This window comes from Candoia aspera, chromosome 8, assembly GCF_035149785.1.
Source record: "Candoia aspera isolate rCanAsp1 chromosome 8, rCanAsp1.hap2, whole genome shotgun sequence".
In the NCBI taxonomy this organism is placed as follows: domain Eukaryota; kingdom Metazoa; phylum Chordata; class Lepidosauria; order Squamata; family Boidae; genus Candoia; species Candoia aspera.
The window spans coordinates 58,489,862-58,512,110 of NC_086160.1; the positions used below are offsets into that span (position 1 = coordinate 58,489,862).

General features: G+C 39.0%; 1 protein-coding gene across 1 annotated transcript in view; it reads right to left on the reverse strand.

Moving 5' to 3' along the window:
- Window positions 1-1,052: 1,052 nt before the first annotated feature.
- Window positions 1,053-22,249, reverse strand: part of MTTP (microsomal triglyceride transfer protein) — a 35,286-nt gene continuing 14,089 nt past the window's right edge. The window contains exons 5-18 of the mRNA XM_063310445.1: window positions 21,863-21,979; window positions 20,799-20,938; window positions 19,737-19,887; window positions 15,936-16,096; window positions 13,615-13,783; window positions 12,033-12,140; window positions 10,455-10,667; window positions 8,809-9,020; window positions 7,779-7,876; window positions 7,565-7,686; window positions 6,559-6,786; window positions 5,358-5,482; window positions 4,249-4,419; window positions 1,053-1,952 (exon numbers count right to left, since the gene is read on the reverse strand). Of these exons, the coding sequence (XP_063166515.1) occupies window positions 1,784-1,952; window positions 4,249-4,419; window positions 5,358-5,482; window positions 6,559-6,786; window positions 7,565-7,686; window positions 7,779-7,876; window positions 8,809-9,020; window positions 10,455-10,667; window positions 12,033-12,140; window positions 13,615-13,783; window positions 15,936-16,096; window positions 19,737-19,887; window positions 20,799-20,938; window positions 21,863-21,979 (2,184 nt within the window). The 3' untranslated portion in view covers window positions 1,053-1,783. The remainder of the gene's footprint in view (window positions 1,953-4,248; window positions 4,420-5,357; window positions 5,483-6,558; window positions 6,787-7,564; window positions 7,687-7,778; window positions 7,877-8,808; window positions 9,021-10,454; window positions 10,668-12,032; window positions 12,141-13,614; window positions 13,784-15,935; window positions 16,097-19,736; window positions 19,888-20,798; window positions 20,939-21,862; window positions 21,980-22,249) is intronic.

The following is a 22,249-nucleotide window of genomic DNA, read 5'->3' on the forward strand; positions in this document are numbered from 1 at the left end:
AAGATTACTATAAAGCAATAATAAACTGAGAAGGAGAAAAGTTTTTTCTGTTCCTGATATTCTCTGATCTTCTCCTGGTTCCTTATCCAGTTTTGTGATGAAGAACTATCACATTCTTACTTTCAACATATAAGATCTTGACAAAGCACCATCTTGGACTATGTTTATTTATACTGGAGTCAGGTATTGTCTTACAGGGAGCAAAATTAATGTTCTCAACTTTACTGTCTTCCCACCCTCTTTTAAACCAGCACTAACATATGCACATAAGGGTTAAAATAAAGATAAATTATGAGCACCTCAGTTGTTAACTTAAATTTCAGGCCACAGTCTTAAATTCACTTACTAGGGAGCAAGACTCACTGAACACAATGAACATTACTTCTGAATAATTATGCACAATAATTACTTTTTAACAGGTAAACAGGTATCAAACACATTCTAATTGAAGAAACCATCTGTAGAAATACCTGCTGAAACCATTAAGAGGAGACTTTTCCAGAAACGTATCTATACACTGATATTAAGGCTTGCAAAAAGAACATATCTTGCATGAATTGCGCTAACAATTCTTTAAGCAACCTTAGCAAGGGACATTTCTACATTTTTTAAAACCAGCAGCCACTTTTTAATGGTTCCACTAAAGTTATGATTTCTTAACAAGGAATCTAAAATGGCTGAGAAGGGCAACCTAAGTACATTTTTAAATAGTGTTTGTTTTATTGAGTAATTTTCAAAAACTCCCATAATGAACATAGGCTATGTATGGTTTAAGAAACAATACACATTTGCTGTGTTTTAACTTTTAACACCAAATGATATTAATCCTTAAGGACAAAATAAATATGAGAAAAGGAAATTGTGACTGTATTGCAGATGTTTTTCTTTTGTTAAAAATGATATGAAATGGGGCTATGACCAGGAATGGGTAAATGTCACAAATTTCAGTTTCTTTCTCACTGTAAAATCTGTTAACATTTTTTTTCAGTTTCTGTTTTTGCAAATCTGTCACGTTTTCATTCTATCAAAATTTAAAAAATTATTTTTAAATATTTGCACTAAAATTTGCATTTTAATTTGTATGCATTTACAATGAAATGTACTACACATTTCTCCAAGCAGATTTCTTTGCGATTTTGCCTGGCCTGAAAAACTAGAAAAGTTTGCAGTCAAACAAGAATTAAACAAACTTCTCAATGATCCCTGTGACCCTGAGGAAGGGAAAGAAAATACACTTTTCCGGTTGTGCAGCTCTAAAGTTACTGCTGTTAAATCACTGAAATTGCTGTTGCTGTTGAAATTGCTGTTAGGTGCAGAGAGGTAAAAGAACAAATACAGTATTTTTTTTTTCCTGTCCAAGGCTAACAACAACTTCTGAATGAGGTGTAGGGAGTGAGTTTAAATTACAGAGGCAATGAGGAACTTCTGTTCCATCAAGTATCTCTCCCCCAGGTTATTTTTTTTCCTCTTAAACAAAAGAAAATGTTCTTAAGAGATCCAAGCAGAGTTATGCTCTATCACATCTAATGGGTCCTCAATGAACACCTGGATTTGAAACAAGTTGTATTCCTAGCTTGTTACAACAAAACAAAAAATGAATCTTTTAAATATATGTAAATATGTAAACACAGTGCACAAGACTCAGTCCTGGGTCTATTAAAGTTTGATACAACAAAGTTCTCATAGACTTGTAAATTATATATTTAGGCCCTAAACAATGGCAGCAGAACTTAGAGCCAGAATCAGCTAGGCTTTTAGTCAAATGCAAGATCAGATGCCTATTTCAAAACCAACTTTCAGAGGAATCAGATTGGTCGCTGAAAACTTCCCTGCACGTGTGGGAGTTTTCTTGGTGAAGGGGATATTCAGAACCTGCCAGCAAGCTCACTTTTCCTTTCCGAGAGATATACGGTTTTCCAGAAGGAAGACTTTCATATTTCGTTAGGTATTGCCTGCAAAATAATAATAGTGATGTGATTATACTGTAGTAGCTGAAGTACTGCATGTTTTAATTCCAGCAGTAATTCTTTATGGCACACACAATTGCAAATGATTATGTTTTAAGTTTTCCTTATCCATAATCTTCCAGAGCAAAGTTGAATAAAAATGAGTACAGCAAATTTCTTGTGGCTTTGAGAATCAATAATCTGGGCCCTGTGCTAATGTACAGATATACAAATTTGGCATCAACAATATTTTTCCTTGAGCACAATATCGGACGCTGTTTCAAACCAATCTTTGGGGAAATCTGATTACTGAGAACTTCCTTGCATAGATCAAGGTCAAAGTCAAGGGGAATGGGAGCAATATCACAGCCTCTCTCAGCCCCCATATGCAGAGATGGGATGTTTAAAAAGAGGCCGTACTTGCATTCAAGCCATTATACATCTATTGTTGAATCCTTCAGACTTTTCACATGAATGCATGAGGGCTGGAAAGCAGTGTGTATGTTTGGCTGCTACCTCAGAGGGATGCAGCCTTTAACTTAAAAAAAAACCCTCATACTTTCTCAACAACACAGGTTGGCAACACGGTTCCCACAGAAGGCACTGCATATTATTCAATCTCGTAAGATTATGATAACCTTGTGTGAGAACTAAGGAATCTCAGATAACTCTCAAAACAACTCTATAAACAAGATAGCATGAGATGTAGTATCCTTGTGGAAACAATCTTTCAGGATGTTTAGGCCATTACAGTGGCATCTGAATAATTTGCTGATCCCTGCTCCGCAGATACGGGTGGTCCTTGCTTAATGACACTCACTCAGTGACCATTCAAACTTGCGATGATGCTGAACCAGTGGTACTTATGACCAGTCCCTGTAGTTCCAGCTGTCACAGCATCCCCACAGTCACATGATCACCCTTTGTGACCTTATTTGCTGGCTTCCAACAAGCAAAGTCAATGACAAATGGCAATCACATGATGTCCTCGCTTAACAACCAGCAGTGATTCACTTAACGATGGCAATTGGGACTGCTGGAATTGCTGTCACTAAGCGACATGGTCACATGACATCATGCTTTATGACCGTGTCACCTAGCAATGGCTTTCTGGTCTCAATTGCCATTGTAAACCAAGGACTACCTGTATTACAAATTCCCATTTTGTTACCCTCTGACAGGAATGAAACTAGGCACATTCAGTTCTCCTGAAGTTAATTCCTTAAGTGGAATTAACCCTCCCTCTTTCTTCCATCCTTACAAGTTAAAGTTTGTCATTTGCTTCTGCTAGAAAATGAATGGTCCTAGTGTAACCTGCAGTATTCATCTTCTTCATATGCATCTGTCACACAACTTTGAAGTTCAATTGCTCTTTAGCATCATATAGTACATTAATACCATTTAAATAGATATATGATATATCCACTTTAACACATTGTATAAAGTTCCAGTTGTTCCACAAAAACATCACTGAAGTATTGGAAAAGGAGAAAAAAGAAGCCGGAAGATTAGAGTAATTTCCCTGCCAGGGCAGCCTGATGAGTTTGGTGTTCCTAGAAAGCCTTTCCTACAAAGGTCTGTCCCCATGACATGTTCAGCTGGATCTATAGGAAGGAGTTAATGTGTTGTGGGGACTTTCAAAAGGGGTCATTTGATTCAGTCAACTAACCCCAAGGTAGTCAGATTTAGACTAAACAGACTCAGTTTTGCATAGGATTAAACTAATTCCCCCAACCAGTCTGCCTTTTCATAGAAACTGATGACCATGGGATTAACTAATCCATACCTCTCAGAGATCAAAAATCTCTCTAGGACTGTATCTCTAGGTATTCCCAGAAGTCACACCAGGGGTGGTGGTGAACACTGGTGAGAAGTAAGAGCTTTCTCCTCAAATTTGCCCATCATGGCACCAATCGTGATCATACCACACTGCCTTCCCCCCCCCCACTTTGGCTTGGAGAAGAAAGTGGCAACCTTCTTTGAAATGGCCGAAAGGGATTGCAACACAGAGTAGCTATTCCTGATCACACACTGCTGTAATATGGTGGTAAGTCTATTGGTCAGAAGTTGGGACCTGGACTGTTTAGGTAATGAGAGCAGGACAATTAACAACTAAGTCCTACTGATTACGGACTAATTTAAGGGCTATACCACCTCCTACACAAATTGCATGTAATACTACTCCAGTTTCTTATTTTATTTACTTAATAGTAAGCACATAACGATATGCTCTGGTGTCAGATTGTGAAAAGCTTCATTAAAATGCTAGCCAGACCAATAAACACTTCTCTTTTCTCCCTACCTAAATGGACTTTCCGTTTTGTCCATCTGCATGCAGACTAAAAACGGGTATTGTGAAAATTTCACTGTGGTGATGAAATCCAATGTTGCTTCAATTTCAGAAGTGGTTTCCATGCCAGCCTTCACAAACATAGCATCCACAGCAATGTTACCAACTATAGCTACAGCTCCCCTGAAAAAAAGAGGTGGACAAAAAACAGGTGATCAAACATTGGTACTGTATTGCTGGAATAGTATTTCCTCCAACTGGTAACTTTTAGACAAACTTTTCTCTATGAAGATCTCATGTTGGCTTCCCTGCCTGTGCCTCTACATTACTGGCTGCTCCGAGCAGGAAAACACAGATGTTACTAAGGATAGATGGAGAAACAGAAAGGTGGCTATACCTCCAGTTCAAACACTAATTCCTGAATGTTTCAGGAATTCAAACAGCACAGGGCACGAATGATAAGCCTGACTCCCTGTATTTTGCTGAATGACAAGTTGCAACATTCCTCACTCTAGCCCATACTGGCTGGGGCAGGCAGTAGTAATCTGACACCTGGTGAAGCATGGGCTCACCCCAAATTATTTTTATCAAGGCTTAAACCTGAAAACCTGATAAAGGCAGTACACAAGTTTTGAGTTACCAAGGGCATACGTATCAGTTTTTAACTATTTCATGGTTCAACTCATAGGCATCTGTGGGGGGCAAGTGATGAAATATGGCCACACAAGTCACATGACTCCTCCATCAGTTGCAAGTTGATGGTCATGTGAAGGAAAGATTCACATGACTATCAGCTTGCAACTGATGGTGGGATGCAAATATGAAATGCCAGGATTTGTGTCAAGTTGTTGCAATGCACATTTCATCATGTTTTCACGATCGCAGTTGGTACCAGATGTTTCAGCTATGGTTTTCGGAATCAGGTAGCAAAAAGAATCCTCTGCAGAAATAGTAAAATGACATTTTCTCCATTTTCAACATGTTTCCATATGACTACTCTTTCAACTAAGGATCTAAGTTTTGAAAATGTTTAAAAATTGTAAACAATAATTCAATTTAAAACTCCCCATGTTGATGATTTAATTTGGTATCACCCTCAAGAACTAAATTAGATGTCTCACCGATTTTTAACTTTTGTTTTGGATTCTCTGTACCAAAGGCTGAATTCCATTCCTCCTGATACATCAACAGTTATACCTCCCTGGAATTCAGTGCTACAGATCAGCCCAGATTGCAGCTGGATAGCCTAAGTACAAAAAAAGAGTGCATGTAATATTCCTTTTTTATCTACTACATGTTCAGATTAGTAATGTTTTAGGGAGGCACAAATACTTCTCTCTCTGCCTCCACTTCTCAGTCTCCCTTTCTGAGTTTTCCCTTTGATATCCCCCTAAATAAAGATCTTTCCACTCCATGCAGCTGGGCTACTCAACCAGCTGAGAGCAGAAGGTCCATGGATGAAGTTTACAGAGTAGGGAGGCCACACAGGGAGACACTTTAAAGTATGTCTTTTAGTCTCAAAAACTTTTTTAGAGAAAGTTGTTTCATGTTGCACAGAAATGAAACATCCATCCCTCAGCAATATTCATGACATTTTTTTGTTGATATCTTTGGTCTAGACCAGTGGTTCTCAAAGTGTCTTCAACAAGTCCATGAAGTCAAATACTTTAAAATTTCAGTTTTAATTTCTAATACAGTAAATATCAATAGATATAACCCACATAAACCAAAGCTCTTTGGGGTCCTTGATCATTTTAAGAATATAAAAACCAAAATGTTTGAGAACTGCTGGTCTAGACACTACCTGTGAAAAAAACAGAATAGTATTTAAAATTAGGATCGCTAATCACATTTCATAATATGACCTCCAAACTCTTAAACTGGCTATTAATAAAAGGTCTTACTATAAAAGCAATGGCATAATAAAGCTGCTGTAAAAAGTGACAAATGATTTTCCATATAATTCAGTGAGACACACAGCTTTATGGACAAGATAGCTTCCTGCCAAGACTAGCACTCCCAGCTGTCAAAAACTCCAAGCTGGATTGGGAATCCATTGCAGAGAGCCCATTTGGGAACAGTCAAAACTGAAAGCAATTCAGGGTCACAGCAAGTCATTTCAGTTATATGCTGACTGACAGCCAACATTTTAAGGCTCACATGGCTTGGAAATCGTATTAAGTATATTTACAGTCTTCCTATAATACATAAAACAAAATATGATGCATCTCTGGTGGGTGCATATTTATTCAGAAGTCAGTCCCTCTGAGTTCAATGCTATAGAACATCAGGTTTCCAGTACATACATTTCACAGTACATACCTGTGAGAAATCCATCAGAAGGATGAGCCCTTTAACTACATTTATGGGATCTCCAGTGGCTGAGAACATTTTAGACATCAAATCGCTATATCCTTGGAAAAAGGTAACTGGCCGGAGCTGAACATCAAGCATGATTGCTGACAAGCCAGCAAAGGATTCAAGATTTTCTTCGCCCTCATCTGCAGATGCAGCTATAAGGGATTCCAGGCCTTGAGCTTCAATTACCACCTAAAAGGAAGCAACAATACATGGCACACATGAAAGCTTACATGTGCATGCAAGCACATTTTGTCCTAAATTCAACAAGACTGTTATATTATTCATCTCCTGTCCATGCCTTGCTTCAAATGAGAGGCAGCACAAGGCTCTTTTAGATAACTGCTATATTGACATGACAACTGCCATCAAAGGGTAGGACTAGAGGAAAAAAAAATGGTGGAAGCTACAGAGGGGCAGATTTTGATTAAGGATGTGGAGAAATCTCATTATGGAAGTTCCTGTTTGACAAGGGAGTAGGCTTTCTTAGAAGTTAGCTAGCTCTCTTCCACTGGAGGGATTTATGCAGACTGCTTTAGTCGTGTATCAGGTACTACAGATCCTTTAATGAGAAGGGTTGGGAGTAAATGATCTCTAGGATCCTTTCTCATTCTATGATTCTATCAAAGTTTGATAGACATAGTTGGGCATTCAAGGTAAAGAAAACTGCAGCTACTCAACAATCATGAAAGATATAGAGATACTCTTCTTTTTCCACCTGGCCAATTTATTTTAAATTTAAAAAGGTAAGGAATAGAAACTGATGGAGATTCTACTACAATAAACTCTAGGCCACACCATAAAAGGAGGCTTAGAGCATGCAGAAGACCAGGTTCAGTCTGTAGCACCACCACTCAAAGGTCTGGATGATGAGGAGGACCTTTACCTCCATAATGAGTTAGGAGGACAATAGTAGGCTGTGCATGCTTCCAAGCTGCTTTCATGAACAGAAGTAGTGCATGAGACTTACCTGGCTGGCTTGAAGTTGAGCAAATTTACTGAAAACAAAGACATTCATGTTGCTTTTTCTTAAAATGCCCGAGCCAGAGTACAGTATATCAAGGCTGTATGTAGATGATAAATCTCGGCCACCTTAATTAAACAGAGTTTCATGTTGTAATTATTTTGGCAAAAAGATCAAGAAATGCAAATGTAATCTAGTATTTACTTTGCTCATCACATACGTGTTAGGTAACCAGAGAAGGCAGAAGAAGAACCCATTTTTGAAAATCGGTCATAATTATGAATCAACACGTCCTTCAGAACTTTACGGATCGTTTTGCTGAAAAACAAACATTTCAATTCTATTGGAGAAGAAAAAATTTGCCCCTCTACAGTGAAATACCAAATAGGTATGTTTTAGTAACAGCATTTCAAACAGAATGATTTGACCTGAAATCCATACTATGAACCGTCTTTGGAGACAGAGATATTAATTCATTTAAGAAATTAATTTGATTAAAGGGGTAGGGTTATTTGCTTAAAGGAACAGTAAAATAATTTCACTCTTACAAACTCCTACTTTTCTATGAATATCATCATGTCACCAATTGTTGGTTCAAATTCTACAATTCAGTCTATATGAGAATTGTATTTACAGTACATTGAGTAATTCTTCTGCAGTGTAAATCTGATTTCTGTTATCACAAATGACTTATAGCCTGTGTTCACAATGAAACAGAAGCTAGTCACCCACATTTAGTCTAGCGTATTGTGCAATATATCCTATGTTGTCACTATCATGTAAACCCAGAAAAGTGGTTTAATTTTTTAAACCCATCATGGTAAGCATACTGTGCTAACACAGCCATTCTATCAGAGAACTGAATTAGCATTATGTTAGCCTTAATGTGGATGTCCTGACTTTAAAAATGTTTTTGGTAAGAAAAGATATTTTAACTTTTATATATTCATATTTCTTTCACCCCTACAACTACTACTACTACATCATCATCATCATCAAAACAATTTCAAAGAATTATTAAACCACTCCAAGATAAGAAAGGAACATGAAATATGACTGCTAGCCAAACAATGCAGTTTTAAGCTAAGTTTCACTGTGAACTTAAGAAAAGCTATGCTTTTTCTCCCAGTATAAACGTGGTGAAGGTGGTGGGAGAACTTCCAAAACAGTCCCATTGTACAAGAGATTTTTTTGTGGAGCGACATTATATAGCAGCATAGTTACACAAATAACAATGACACTTGATCTACCTGGCAGGCATTTCGAAACGTAGAATGTCCTGGACTAGTGAAAGCATGTACTTATTCATTTCCAGTGGCAGTTCTCCAATGGAGAGAAGGAGGTTTTTAACTTCCATGAAGGAAGGATTGCTGCTGAAGATAATAGCAGCAGCTGTGGTTCGTACAGTCTTCTCATGAACCTTATAATTCTGGTGATAAATCCTGTTCATGGTTTTCTTCACCTGGTGGGAATATAATCTTGTCAGTTCCATTGCCTATGAATAGCTGGTAGAAGAACAGAAGAAAGGAAAGAAAGACTATCACCAATAAATGAGAACGGATAGGTTTCTGACTTCATATGCTATACCTTGTGTACTGGGTGGTATAGAATTCAAAAGTATTGTGTCAGGACCAATAACTACCAAGGAACTCAACCTATTCCTCCCAGTTCTCTCAAACTGGAAGAAAAATAATGACTTCTGATTAACATGTGCCTTATTTTGTAGTGGTAGAAAATGTCAGGAAATTATGGACCACGTATCAAACTTGAAAGCTGCAGGGTTAATCGCTAGACAGTCTAGCAATATGAGTCCCAAATCTCCAGTTTCTTCTTCACCTTTCTGCAGATTGCACTTCACCCTGGATCACATCTTGTTCATGTTTCTTGTGATAGATATATGGAAAGACCAAAACATGGTTCTTCTCCCAAAATGTTAACTATATTTCTGCGCATATCCAGAGCAATCAATGAGACCATGAATCACCCTTTTCTAACCTTCAAGATATGCTGGGTAACAACTCCCACTGTCTCTAGCCAATGGACTTTGTAGTCCAATAAATCTGGACTGTACAAGATTTGGCATGATATAAGTTTTAGTTATCAAAACAGTGAACAGATACAAGCTACTCCTTTGTCACAAAAGAGGGAGGCATCCAGACCTTTGCATAGAAAATGCAGAAACGGACAAGAATTTTACAGTTTAAATTTGCCTATATATAAGTGTCTCATAATCCTCACTGGAATTCTTTTTTTCTTCTAATAAATACTACTTTTACCTTTTACCTTCTCTTTAATAAAATTTTATCTTCCCTCAAGGGAATTAATCAGAGATTTTTGATTCTCATTCTTTGGATTAACTGTTTCAATCCAGAGTGCAAGGAGGAAAATCTGAAAGTGAGGAGGTTGACCAAGGATTACCTTGGCTGCAGCTTTTGCCAACTTGGATGTAGAAAATTGGAAAACAAAGGTTGGCAATAGGGACCTGTAATAACTCCAGACAGCATAAGTAAACTGCTCAAGTTATGTTAAAATTACATTTTTAATTACAAGAATTTTTAACTCTCACATGAGATCACCAAAATTCCATAAGGTTTTAAGTAAAGGTGTCCATAGCTCAAGATGTCAAAGTTCTTAAGATTTGATGATCTAGCCAAATTTGGGGTAATTTTCTGGAAGGGCAGAATGACACCTGGTGCTAAAAAGGTTGCTGACATAAAAAGGTTAAATTAAAGATATATTCAGTAGTCTCTTGGATTTTGCATGAGAACTCCATAATTTTTGTGGGTTCTTCAGTAAGGTATACGTATGTATTTACAACTCTACTCTCTAAAAGAAGGACCATCAGCTAAGGGGGCGGCATCTGATACTCTTAAAATCTCATCTACCCTTTATTTACCTCGGTAGTGATGGATGAATGATCATATCTCTGTAGAGCAGTAACAGCAATGTTGCTGATAGGTCCTTCTCCTGACTCAGCATATTTCAACAGCATAGGAACAGCTTCTGGCAAAAGGGCATTCTTCAGTGCCAAAAGGAACATCTTCACATCATCAGCTTTATTTGCCCTGTTCAGGCCTTGGAATATCAGTTTCTTGGCTTCCACAACAGCCTGGAAAGAATCCACCCCACCCCACTATATTAATAGTGCATTGAAGAGAATCTAGGGGAACCTACTGTAGTAAAATCAGGAGCACTTTAAAAACTAGGAATCAAGAACCAATATATTACGCTTTATTACAAGTCATCCACTGAGCTTTCTTGTTGGATTTGATGAATCTAGAGAGGTATTCCATCATAGTATTATGAATACTATAATACTAGTATTATAGTATTCATAATACTCAATTTACTACAGTAAATTGGGCTTGAATTCACTGGAAAGCATCATATTGATCTACTCTTCAGGGCAGGATGTGCAAACTTTTTTCTATCAAGGGCTGCATTCCTCAGGAGCTTCAGTAAGGTCCTAGATGGTGGGAAGGTGAAATGCTATGTGGGAATGCCATCGGGAGACAGGGGAAAGAGCTGAAGCCAGGGCAATGTTTGGACAAGTGGCAACTGAGCCTGCAGAAGGAATGGGGGTGGGCAAATGTCTCAGAAGCAACCCTCCCTAGTTTCTTGGACTGTAAAGGTGATGGGGGAGAAATGTATTTTCAGACTTGCAAGATTCTGTTAATGTAACCTTACAATAAAGTAGAGCTAGTACTTGTGGGTGTGCTTCTTGGCTGGACTATCTCACAAGCCTGAAGCAGGTACTGGCAGTACCCACTGTGACTGAGTGTTCATTCTCCATCTCTTCCTTTTATTCTCTTTCTGACAACCCCTTCTCCCTCCCACGTAGTAGTCTATGGGAAAAGGGCAAAATCTCCTTCCAGAGGTTGAAGTGATCTTGTGCAGAGGGCTTTTGAAATTAGCCCAGGTGCCACATGTGGGTTGCGCACTGTCCATATCTAACTTGGGATGGGAGTGGGGGAGGTGAAGCAAGCATCTGTGAGCTATTTTAAGAGCAAAATACTATTGTGGCTGCTACTATGGGCCTTTTATATATAGCACCAATAGCATACCATTGTACTCTGCAGTATATGGAAGTGACAGGATCCCTCACTCAGTCACCATGCCAATCTTCACTGGATGGATAACTTTACAGCAGTAGACAAGCCAGGGAAAGAGAAAGCAGAAAGAGGCTGACACAATTAGAAGATAAGAAGGGCAAGAGATAATGAAGGAGCAGAGAAAGCAAAATAAGAATTATTTGGAAGATGGCTCTTGAGGGGCTTAAATGGAAGATAGGAAAGGGAAATTATCTGAGGCACAGAGAGGGAAAGGTTTTCCCAAGCCAACAAGGAGATAATAGTTGGAGTCAGTAATTGTTAGAGGAACTTAAATGAAGCTTCACATTTGCATTAAGTGCATATTGCATTATTTTGTCATCAATTCTTAAAACGTTACTTATAGGAAACCAGAAAACACATACGGGCAGTTTGCAGCCTCCCACGTTGCACAGCTTTCTGATGAGCGCTCCAGCAATAATAATAACCATTTCTCTGATTTCACCATTACCAATTGGGCTCCTGTATGTATTCTGTTATATTAAAAATGACAGCAGTATCAGCATTGGTCCCTTAACTGTAACATTTAGAAATATCTATGATGCCTTGGGTAAGTTTACACAAATGTTTTCCTGAAATTTGGCTTACAAAAAACTAGCATGACCCAACCCTACTGATTTTCGGTAAGGCTTTAAAGACCTGGTTCTGTTACCAAAGGGGTATGAGCCTGAATATGTGGTAGAGCCCATATCATGGTTAGGTTGATTGCGCTGTTTGGTTTTATCTCAGCTGCTATATTTGTCATTTGTTCTTTCATTATGATGTTTTCATCTTGTTTTTATTTCCTGGTAGCCGCCCAGAAATATATGTGAGATGGGTGGTCATATAAATTGAATAAATAAATAAATAAATGACACCTAACTTCTCAAGGAAATGCTCCAAGTCCTGTTATGGCTGGAGGGAATAATGCTTCTTATTCAAGAAGGCTCAACCTTCTTAACATGCTGGACAATAGACATTTTATAAAATATTCAGTGATTTGGAAAAAATATTTATCATGAAGAGTTGCAGCACTTCTGACAAATGGGGAGGGATAAACGATAGATTGGTATCCATCTCATCACAAGGAAATAGCCCAATCTATTGCTCCATAGAGCAGCTTTTGGCTCTAAACATGACAAGTTTAAAAATGGTGTTTTTAATTAAGAATCAGACAAGTAGGAGAAGAAAAATAATCAGCATTGCAGTGTGAAAGGAGGGGAAATTTAAACTTACGCTTCCCAGTCATAACTTGAAAAAGCATCTCTCTCTCCACATTGAAATTAGCAGAAGGAGGGAGAGAAAACCCCATCAATTAGCACCCATCAAACATTTTTTCTTAATGCTAATTGCATGCCAGGAGGAAGAAGAATTTTTTAGCACCACTCATTTTTCATGTGGATCCCCCTGTTGGTACTGAATACCAAAAAGCACTTATTTAGTCTTACAAGTTTTTGTTTCGGCGGTTCGAAACCGCGCGGCGGGGTGAGCTCCCGTTGCTCGTCCCAGCTTCTGCACACCAAGCAGTTCGAAAACATGCAAATGTGAGTAGATTAATTGGTACCGCTTCGGCGGGAAGGTAACGGCGTTCCGTGAGTCATGCTGGCCACATGACCCGGAAGTGTCTATGACAACGCCGGCTCCAAGGCTTTGAAACGGAGATGAGCACCGCCCCCTAGAGTCGGACACGACTGGACTTTACGTCAAGGGAAACCTTTACCTTTACCTAATGGTACTTAGTAGTACAAAGATACTAAGTACAGCCCAAACCAAAGGGTGCTTATTCAGAAGCTAGTCTCATTTGATTCAAAGAAGCTCATTTCCAGGTGGGAGCACAGCATCACCGGATTTCAAAAGGTCATGTCCAGCTTTCCAGAAAAGGGTGGTTCAGTGCCTTTTCTCAGAAAAAATCATGCTCTTAAAACTCTGAAGGAAGTAGTGTTTCCTTCACTGCCACTGGTAACTTACAATTAAAGATCTGAGTAATAACTCGTTGGGGTGAGAAGCAAAACCAGATGCATAGAGGAACCGTTCCTGAAGCAGAGATCCGGTCTTGTTCTTGAAATCCAGAAAATCCAGCATCGCTTCCAGAGAGGCTGAGGTGTGTGTGGAGGCCACAGCATCAACTAGCTGAGGACTGTATTTAGGCCAAGCAGAGAAATAGAAGTTAGTAATTATTTATTTTAAAGCACATTGCTGTTGCTGTGTCTTCCTGCATTTTCGGTAAGTATATTGGATTACAGTGAGTTGCAACCAGCAGGACTCTGTCCGGTGACAGTCTGGTCAATCAAGGTGATATTGGATTATAGGTAGTCCTTGCTTAATGACCACTCATTCAGTGACCATTCAAAGTTACGATGGCACTGAACGAGGAGACTTATGACTGGTCCTCATAGTTGTGACTGTTGCAGCATCCTCGCAGTCATGTGATCACGATTCAGGAGCTTGGCAACCAGCTCTTAATTGCAATAGTCAGAGCATTCTGCTATTGCAATTGCCATTTGCAACTTTCCCTGCCAGCTTCCGATATGCAAAGTCAGTGGGGAAGCTGGCAGGAGGCTGCAAATAGTAATCATGTGATGTCATGCTTTATGACCACATTTCTTAGCAATGGAGTCGCCGATCCCAATTACCATTATTAAGCGAGGACTACCTGTAGAATGTTTATGTTACTACTATTCAGTTTGAGCATTTACACAACAGGTTTGTGCAACACTAGCTTCTGTAAAAAATCCAGACGACACTAGCTGGCAGCAAAAAGTTAGCATTTTTCTGTGTCCCTTTTCTGCCATCTACTGGTATGCATATTTCTGCAATTCAAAACTACTTGAGTCTAAAGTTAGATCTGACAGGAGGGTAATACCAGGGTAATACTACCTTGTGGCAGTAAGAGCAGCGAAATGCCAGTATTTCTCCACTCTTATTACATCTGCAGAATGCTGCCCAACAGCCCTGTTTAAGATCACCCGATCTCTTTTAGGGAAGGTGGATTTAGAAACCCACATGCAGGACCATGCAGAGGAGTTTTCTCAGCATCTGGAGGATAAAATTGCTCGGATTCATTCCAAGTCGGATGCCAGGCATGGTGCGGGGTCTGGAGAGATGCCTGGGGAGCGAACTTGTCCAGTTATCTGTCCGGGAACAGTTTGATCCTGTTGGGCCTGAGGAAGTGGACAGGATTCTTGGGTCTGTAAATGCCACCACCCCTGTCCCTCCTGGCTGTGAAGGCAGACTCAGAAGGTGACGTGTGGGTGGGTCCGGGTGATGGTGAACTCATCCTTAGGGGAGGGTTTCCGGCAGCCTTTAAAGAAGTGCTGGTGCACCCCCTCCTTAAGAAACCATCACTGGACCCTACCATTCTGGACAATTTTCGTCCAGTCTTCCACCTTCTTTTTTTAGGGAAGGTGGTTGAGAAAGCTACCCTGGAGGTAAGAAAGGCCCCCATTCTCCCAGCCTTTGGAAAGGGAGTAAAAACATGGCTATGCTACCTGGCCTGGGATAGGAGTGGGGACAGCCATTTATAGGGATGGTTGGCCCCATGAGGGTGTCAAGATTGAGAGCCTCCCATCTTGAATTGTATATTGTATATTTTATATGCTATATTTTATATTTTAGACTTTGTATTTGTAATTTTTATGTACTTATATTGAATTGTTTTAGTGACTCGCTATTTTTAGTATTTGTAAGCCACCCAGAGTCGTTGTGAGCGAGATGGATGACAGAGAAATTTAATAAATAAATAAATAAATAAGGCCTGGCTAATAAGGAAATTATTTAATAGTAATATTAGCTGGCTTACTACTGATTCATTTATGGCTTATCCAGGAAAGAAACATAGAAAACCTGATTTTTGCTGCATGGCTAGTGGGTGTCCAGATTTTTCAAGCCCAGGCATCTACTGTAGGTTTATCCCTTAAGTGCTATTAAGGCAAGAATTAGCTTGCCTTAATCATGGGAACAGAACATTCTGCGATTCCACACATTCTGCATCCAGCCTCAACTGGTGATCAGAGACTGAATTTGTCATATCCAAATGTATGAAGGCACCTGCCATGGTAAACAGTCTCCAGACAGTGCGACCAGCGCAAGCACATAGCGGCTTGAAAACAGTGCCTACTGTGCTAACAAGCAAAGGCCACAGCAGTGCTTTAGTGCTCTGCTCATATTGGCCATAATAGATCTAATCCTATATACCTCTAGATAATGCTGTAAATCTTCCTTCAGTGCTTATGGAAATTTAAAATGGACATGTTACAGCAGAAAGAGTAAACCCATGGCCAGCAACTCACAGGATTTCTGTATTATTTTCATTTCTCAGTAGCTGAAAGATTTCTTCTTTTGTTGCTTTCTTCAGGTTCTTAATAAAAGCCAAAAATCCTTTTGCAGCATCAGCTTTTGAAAGATTCTCTGGTTCAAGCTTTTTTCGGATGGCGATCCACTGCTGAAAGAGCTGCCAAAAGAAACACAGCTTGAATCTTTGCTGCTAGAAAGATGTGTCCACTACGTACTGCTTGTAACTGGCCTAGAATATGACCTACTGTCTTCTGGAAAGATCTGAAAGGTCAAATCTACTGTAGCTTTAGCCTGGATTTCTAAAGGAGGCCTGACCTGTTGATCCCACCAGACCCCCCATGCAAGACTTTTTCATTTCTTTCAGATAAATCAGAAGGACCAAATGAGAAAGTAAACCTAATGTGATCAGAAAAACATTTGTGGGGAAGATGTTTTCAGAAATTTGTTGAAAGGGCACAGGATGCATGACTTTTCCAATTTTAATAATGCTTGGTCAAATTTCAGAATACCAGACAGTCTTAGGTCCATCTTGCCTTGCCTTTCAGAAGACAATCAAATCTATCAATTGCCTCAGCAGGCCTTTGGTTTCTTACTAACTGTTGCATACATAGCTCCATGCATGCAGGCATTACACTGCACATACTGCCGTCCGCTGAAGTCTCTCAACAGTTTACACATATAAAAAGAAAGGGGGGGGGAGAGTTGAAGCAAAAAGTATTAAAATTAATCAAAATTAAAATTAAATTAAGAGAGAAGAAATAGGTTAATGCCCTCAACTGCAAAATGTTCCAAAGAACTGCAATGGCTACAGAAAAGTGCAGAGTTTTATATTTGATCTCAAAAAAGTGCTTTGGAGTATGCAGAAAGACAAATGTGGCACCTTTCTGCTACACCTAAAAACAACTGCATCCTTTCCTGGAATCAAACAGCAGTTGTGGAGAACAGATGCGCAATTCTAAAAAGAGGACACTGCTGCTTTAAGGTGCTGCAGACAAGTGCTGGATATTGAGCGCATATGTCCATACTGGAGACAGAAGGGAACCCTGATGGAGACCGTAAACTAACTCTTGGTTTGAGGAGCCATCTTTCCACTTGACACCATTTCATTAACAAACACATTACTCATTCACAGTCTTCTGGATAAAGAAATAAATGCTATACACTTCACTAAGATTAAGTCCCATAACATTCCACAAAGCTTCCTACTGAATAGATACACATAGGCCTACACTGTTGGTGCCCAATACTATTCTGAATCTCTAGATGTCTAATTTTTTGAGAAAAAACTCTGATTTCTATCTCTGAAACATCTTGTGAAGTTTTGCCTGTCATGTGAAAAAAAATAATAAAGATGAATGTTCAAACGACTTCCCACAGAGAGCTGAGTGAGTATTGTGACTGGTGCTACCTTATACAGTCACTTCTGTTATCCAGTATTATCTCTGGCATTCTTTAGAGAAAGCTCAGCTGTTCTTTCCAGCAATCTTTATTGCAGCTCTCCTAACTGGGAAATTATATCAATGCCAGCTCAGCCTTTGTCAAAATATCCGCTCTCTATTGGGCCAGTGTTATTAAGCAATAGTAGCAGATGCTATCACAAACAGCACTATAATTTCAGCAGTATAGAGTTCATCTTACCTGAATTGTAACTAAACATATAGAAGTAAAGATGAGGGAGGCAGAAGCTATTTCTGGAGCCTTAATGAATGGCAGGGGAATTCTAATAACCCAGGACACAGCTGGAGATTATAAACTTCAGCTGAGCATCCTCTAATATATACTACACAAAATATTGCTTTCTAGCTGAGAATGCATAACCCAAGGCCTTGGGATCATATGTGTCCCTCATCATTTCCAAAATCTTGCACGTGACCCCTACAGCTCCTCCGAAAGTTGCCCTGAATTGAAATATTTCTTGTGACAAGGAGAACGATTGTAAATATGTGAGGAATGATTATATTAACTATATTTAATTATTTTCATTTTGAAGTTTAAAATCAAAGTTAAAATTTTTGTGCTGATCCCGCCTACTTTTTCAAGTCTGTCCCCTAACAAGCCATTTAAAAGCCGTGTGTGACCTTAACCCCCAAAAGTTGCCTCCTTCAGTTTTACAAACATTTAGGTCTGTATAATTACACTGCTGAAGGGCAGATGAATGATAAATGATGGACTTTCTATTGTGAGGTTTTACTGAGATGGCCCAAGCAATGCGGTGACTGGCTGAATGAGCTCAGCATTCATCAGTTCAGCTATTGTCTCAGTCATGAACTTCCTAGTCACTCACTCAGCCATAAACTTACCATGAGCTAATCACTACTTCTCAGCCCCTTCTCTGTAATACGAGAATAACAAAACTAGTCTACATACTGTATAGAGTTGTTGCATAAGTGAACCACCTATGTCTGCCCTGAAATTTAGCTGTGTAAGTTACCTCTGAAGTGTTGTTGGCTCAGTTGTTTTATCAAGTTTAGCACTTTGAAAGTATTAGGATTAAATATGATTCAGTCTTTGAATGGGAGAGACTGAATAAGAATATTGGAATTTTTACCTTGGCCATGCCTAATTTTTGGTCTTGACAAAAGTCTGTCTGAAAAAACTGCCTGTCCTTGTTGTTCTGAGATACAGGTAGTCCTTGCTTAATGACCACAATTGGGACCAGAATTTTGGTTGCTAAGCGAAGCAGTCATTAAGCAAATATGACCCGATTTTATGACCTTTTTTGCAGTGATCGTTAAGTGAATCACCACGGGTGTTAAGCGAACCACATGGTTATTAAGTAAATCATGTGGTTCCTCATTGATTCTGCTTGCCAGAAGCTGGCTGGGAATGTCGAAAATGGTGATCACGTGACCACAGGACGCAGCGACAGTCATAAATGCAAACCAGTTGCCAAGCACCCAAACCATGATCACACGACCACAGGGACGCTGCGATGGTCATAAGCATGAGGTCCAGTTGTTAGTCAGTTTTTTCAGCATCATCATTAAGTCCAAACTGTCACTAAACAAATGGTTAAGAGTGGACTACCTGTAGTGTGAAGATTTCAAACTTACTTAATTTTTATATAATTGCAACAACTCTGATAAGTAATTACTGAGATTATCCAGGGCTTGTGAGTTTAGGAAATATTTGCTCTCTTGTGTTCTGCCCCATTCTCATTTATCTGCAGGAGATGCTCATATCCTTTCTCTTTTAGAGATGAAAGCTGTGAGAATGTGCAGAGCTTATTAATCCATATAGTCTCACCCATCTTAAAGATGCCTATCTGTGGACTTTCACCTTTGCTCCCCCATACTGGCTTCAAGTGTAAACCTTTTCTAACAAGTGTTTCTTGCTTATTATCTCAATGTGTTTTAACTCCTGGATTATCTTTATCTTGAGTTCAATATCTTTTATTTGGCTCTGTTGATCAGGATCATAGGTTTGTGATTGTTTTATGCATCATTTACGGTATGCAGTTTTCACTGTTTTGAAAGGTCCCCTGTGCAAGCACCGAGTCATGTCTGACCCTATTGAGAATTGAGAATTCTCAGTTGTTCAGTTGCTGGAGAATAGGGGACCATAGGATGAGGCCTTGATAAGAAGAACAATATATTAGTGCTTCTAACTGCTCAACTACAGTTTAAAATCTTGGAATTAGGCTCAGAAATATACCTAGCAGGGAATATATTTCTCAAAGCTGAGATACATTATGCAATCTCAAATCCTCCCATTCCTTCTGGTACCTTTTCAGCGATGGCCATTTAAATAGTACATGAACTTTTATATTTCTTTTCATGTATTTCTCTATTACTTACTGAGGGACAGCTTTTGCATTCATGGGAGACAGGATCTGCCACCAATGAAATTGCAACATAATTTGAATCCAGAGCCTTGATAATGCTGGCAGCTTGCTTCCCGGCCTTCATTCTCGGGCCAGCTTCAGTTGACTTCAGTTCCAGTTTCTGCCTGTTTGTACAGATAAGGAAACAGAGTTTTAAATCTTGATTATACTTTAAGGCACACTTCACTCAACAAGCACACACCCCTGTTAACACAAACAGTATCTTAAAATGTTTGTATGTGTTGCTTCGTAACAGTAGCAAGGACAACAAGACTTCTACATTCTGAGACAGACAGACAGACAGACAGGATAGATAGCTGAGTAATGGTCTTAAGCAGGGACACATCTATCCTATGACAAATTTCACACAAATGAGGAATCAGATATTGTGTATAGCTGCAGCATCTTAAGAAATCCTTTTTAAACACAGAAAACAAATATCTGTTTAGCTTTGACAGATCATCCATGGGCTTTGATATTTAACTAAAGAAGGGAACAACAGGAGAAAGTCGGGCTAAGTGAAGCATTCAGATGAAGTGCTTTGCAACTGTGTATGGCAAAGCATCCCTGTTCAGATTATTAAAGAAGCTATATTGTTTGCACAATTTGTCTGGCTGCTTTGAAAGCCGTCCCGGAATGTCTGCATGCATGGGTCTGGCTGAAGTGCTATCTCTGCACGTGCTCACCCCAACCAGGGAGAAATTTCCGGGTAGCCACTCAAGACTTGCAAAAGATGCAGCTGCTTTAATGTGTTGAGGAGACATGCTTTGATTATGTGCTTTGCAAAGCACCTCTTCCAAATAATTTGCACAGCCCTAGTAGAAAGTTCCATTAATACAGAACAATGAAAGCAGTAATAAACAAGTTACCTTCTTAAACTGAATACAAAACTACATTATTTTCAAAATGCTTTTCCCTTTGCTTTAAATTACAGTACTTGGGATATCAATAAAGAATACTAGATTGGTTAAAAGCATTATTAATTGGATTTGACCACTGGGAATTTTCTGAAAAATAGTCAAAGAAACCACCTTACTTTGAAACTACTTTTGCATCAATATGTTGCAGAGATTTCAAATTAAAAATATGATTTTCTTCAGCCCGCACAGATTTAATGAAGGTATCCTCCAGTATATAAATTAAAGCTGAAGTGGATTTTTTCTTCACCTCAAAGAGCTGAAAGATAATTTAATATAAATTAAAAATACATAAATAAAATCAGAATCTATTTCTTCAAATTACATCAAGCCCTTTTTCTAGTATGCTGGATATAAAATAACATGAATTTATCATTGCTCTAAGCGGTGGCGCTGCGGGTTAAACCGCTGAGCTGCTGAGCTTGCCGATCGGAAGGTCGGCGGTTCGAATCCACGTGACGGGGTGAGCTCCCGTTGCTAGCCCCAGCTCCTGCCAACCTAGCAGTTCGAAAACATGAAAATGTGAGTAGATTAATAGGTACCGCTTCAGCGGGCAGGTAACGGCGTTCCGTGTAGTCATGCCAGCCACATGACCACGGTAGTGTCTACAAACGCCGGCTCTTCGGCTTTGAAACGGAGATGAGCACCGCCCCCTAGAGTCGGACACGACTGGACTTAATGTCAAGGGAAACTTTACCTAAATGGTAACACTGGTTCATCGAGTCAGATCAACTAACAGTAGTTTTATGATAAACAAAGCAGAATCAAATAGAATCATTCACCACAGTTTAGGATGATGGTCCTATATGATTTTTTATACATATGTTTATATGTTTATATAATTTTTATGTTTATATATATATATATAGTTATATAATATAGAGTATATATAACGTTTATATGATTTTTAAGTCAATAAATCTTTAGGAAATTTGAGAAAGTATATATTGAGCCATAGCTCTGATTGTCCCCAAACCCGGGTCTTCTTTATTCAGTATTACTCAATCCTTTTTTTGTCCAATGCAAAAAATGTCATTTTAATTGTCATAGGTATATGTTTGTAAGGCTCCTGGAGGCATCCAGCTGACCGTGGTTTTGCTGAACAAAGCAATCCAGAATTGGAAACACAAGATTAAGACCTAAGAATTAACCAAGTTGTACAAAGTTATGAACCCTACTGTACCTGATCGTAGCTGGTTACACTTGGCCGTTCTAACTTGCAAGAGTTCAAGGCTTTAATTTTAGTGATCTGATTCTGGTGAGCCTGGTAAGTAACATTGCATTTTCCACAGATATCAATCTAGAGAATGGATGAAATAAACATGTTGGCATATCAAAGACTCCTTGACCAACTTAAAAAAAAAACCATAGCATCTGCTATTCATTATAAATATTGTCAAAGTAGTAGGTCAAAATAGGATTAGTCTGATAAAACCATACAACTGTAGCAATAAAAGGCACAGCAGCAGAGATGCAATTTAAAAGCCTTGGTGAACAAACAGGTTTTAATGGATCAAAATCTTATTGCCAGCTATATCTGAACATGCTGGAGAGAGATGTGGATTCCAAC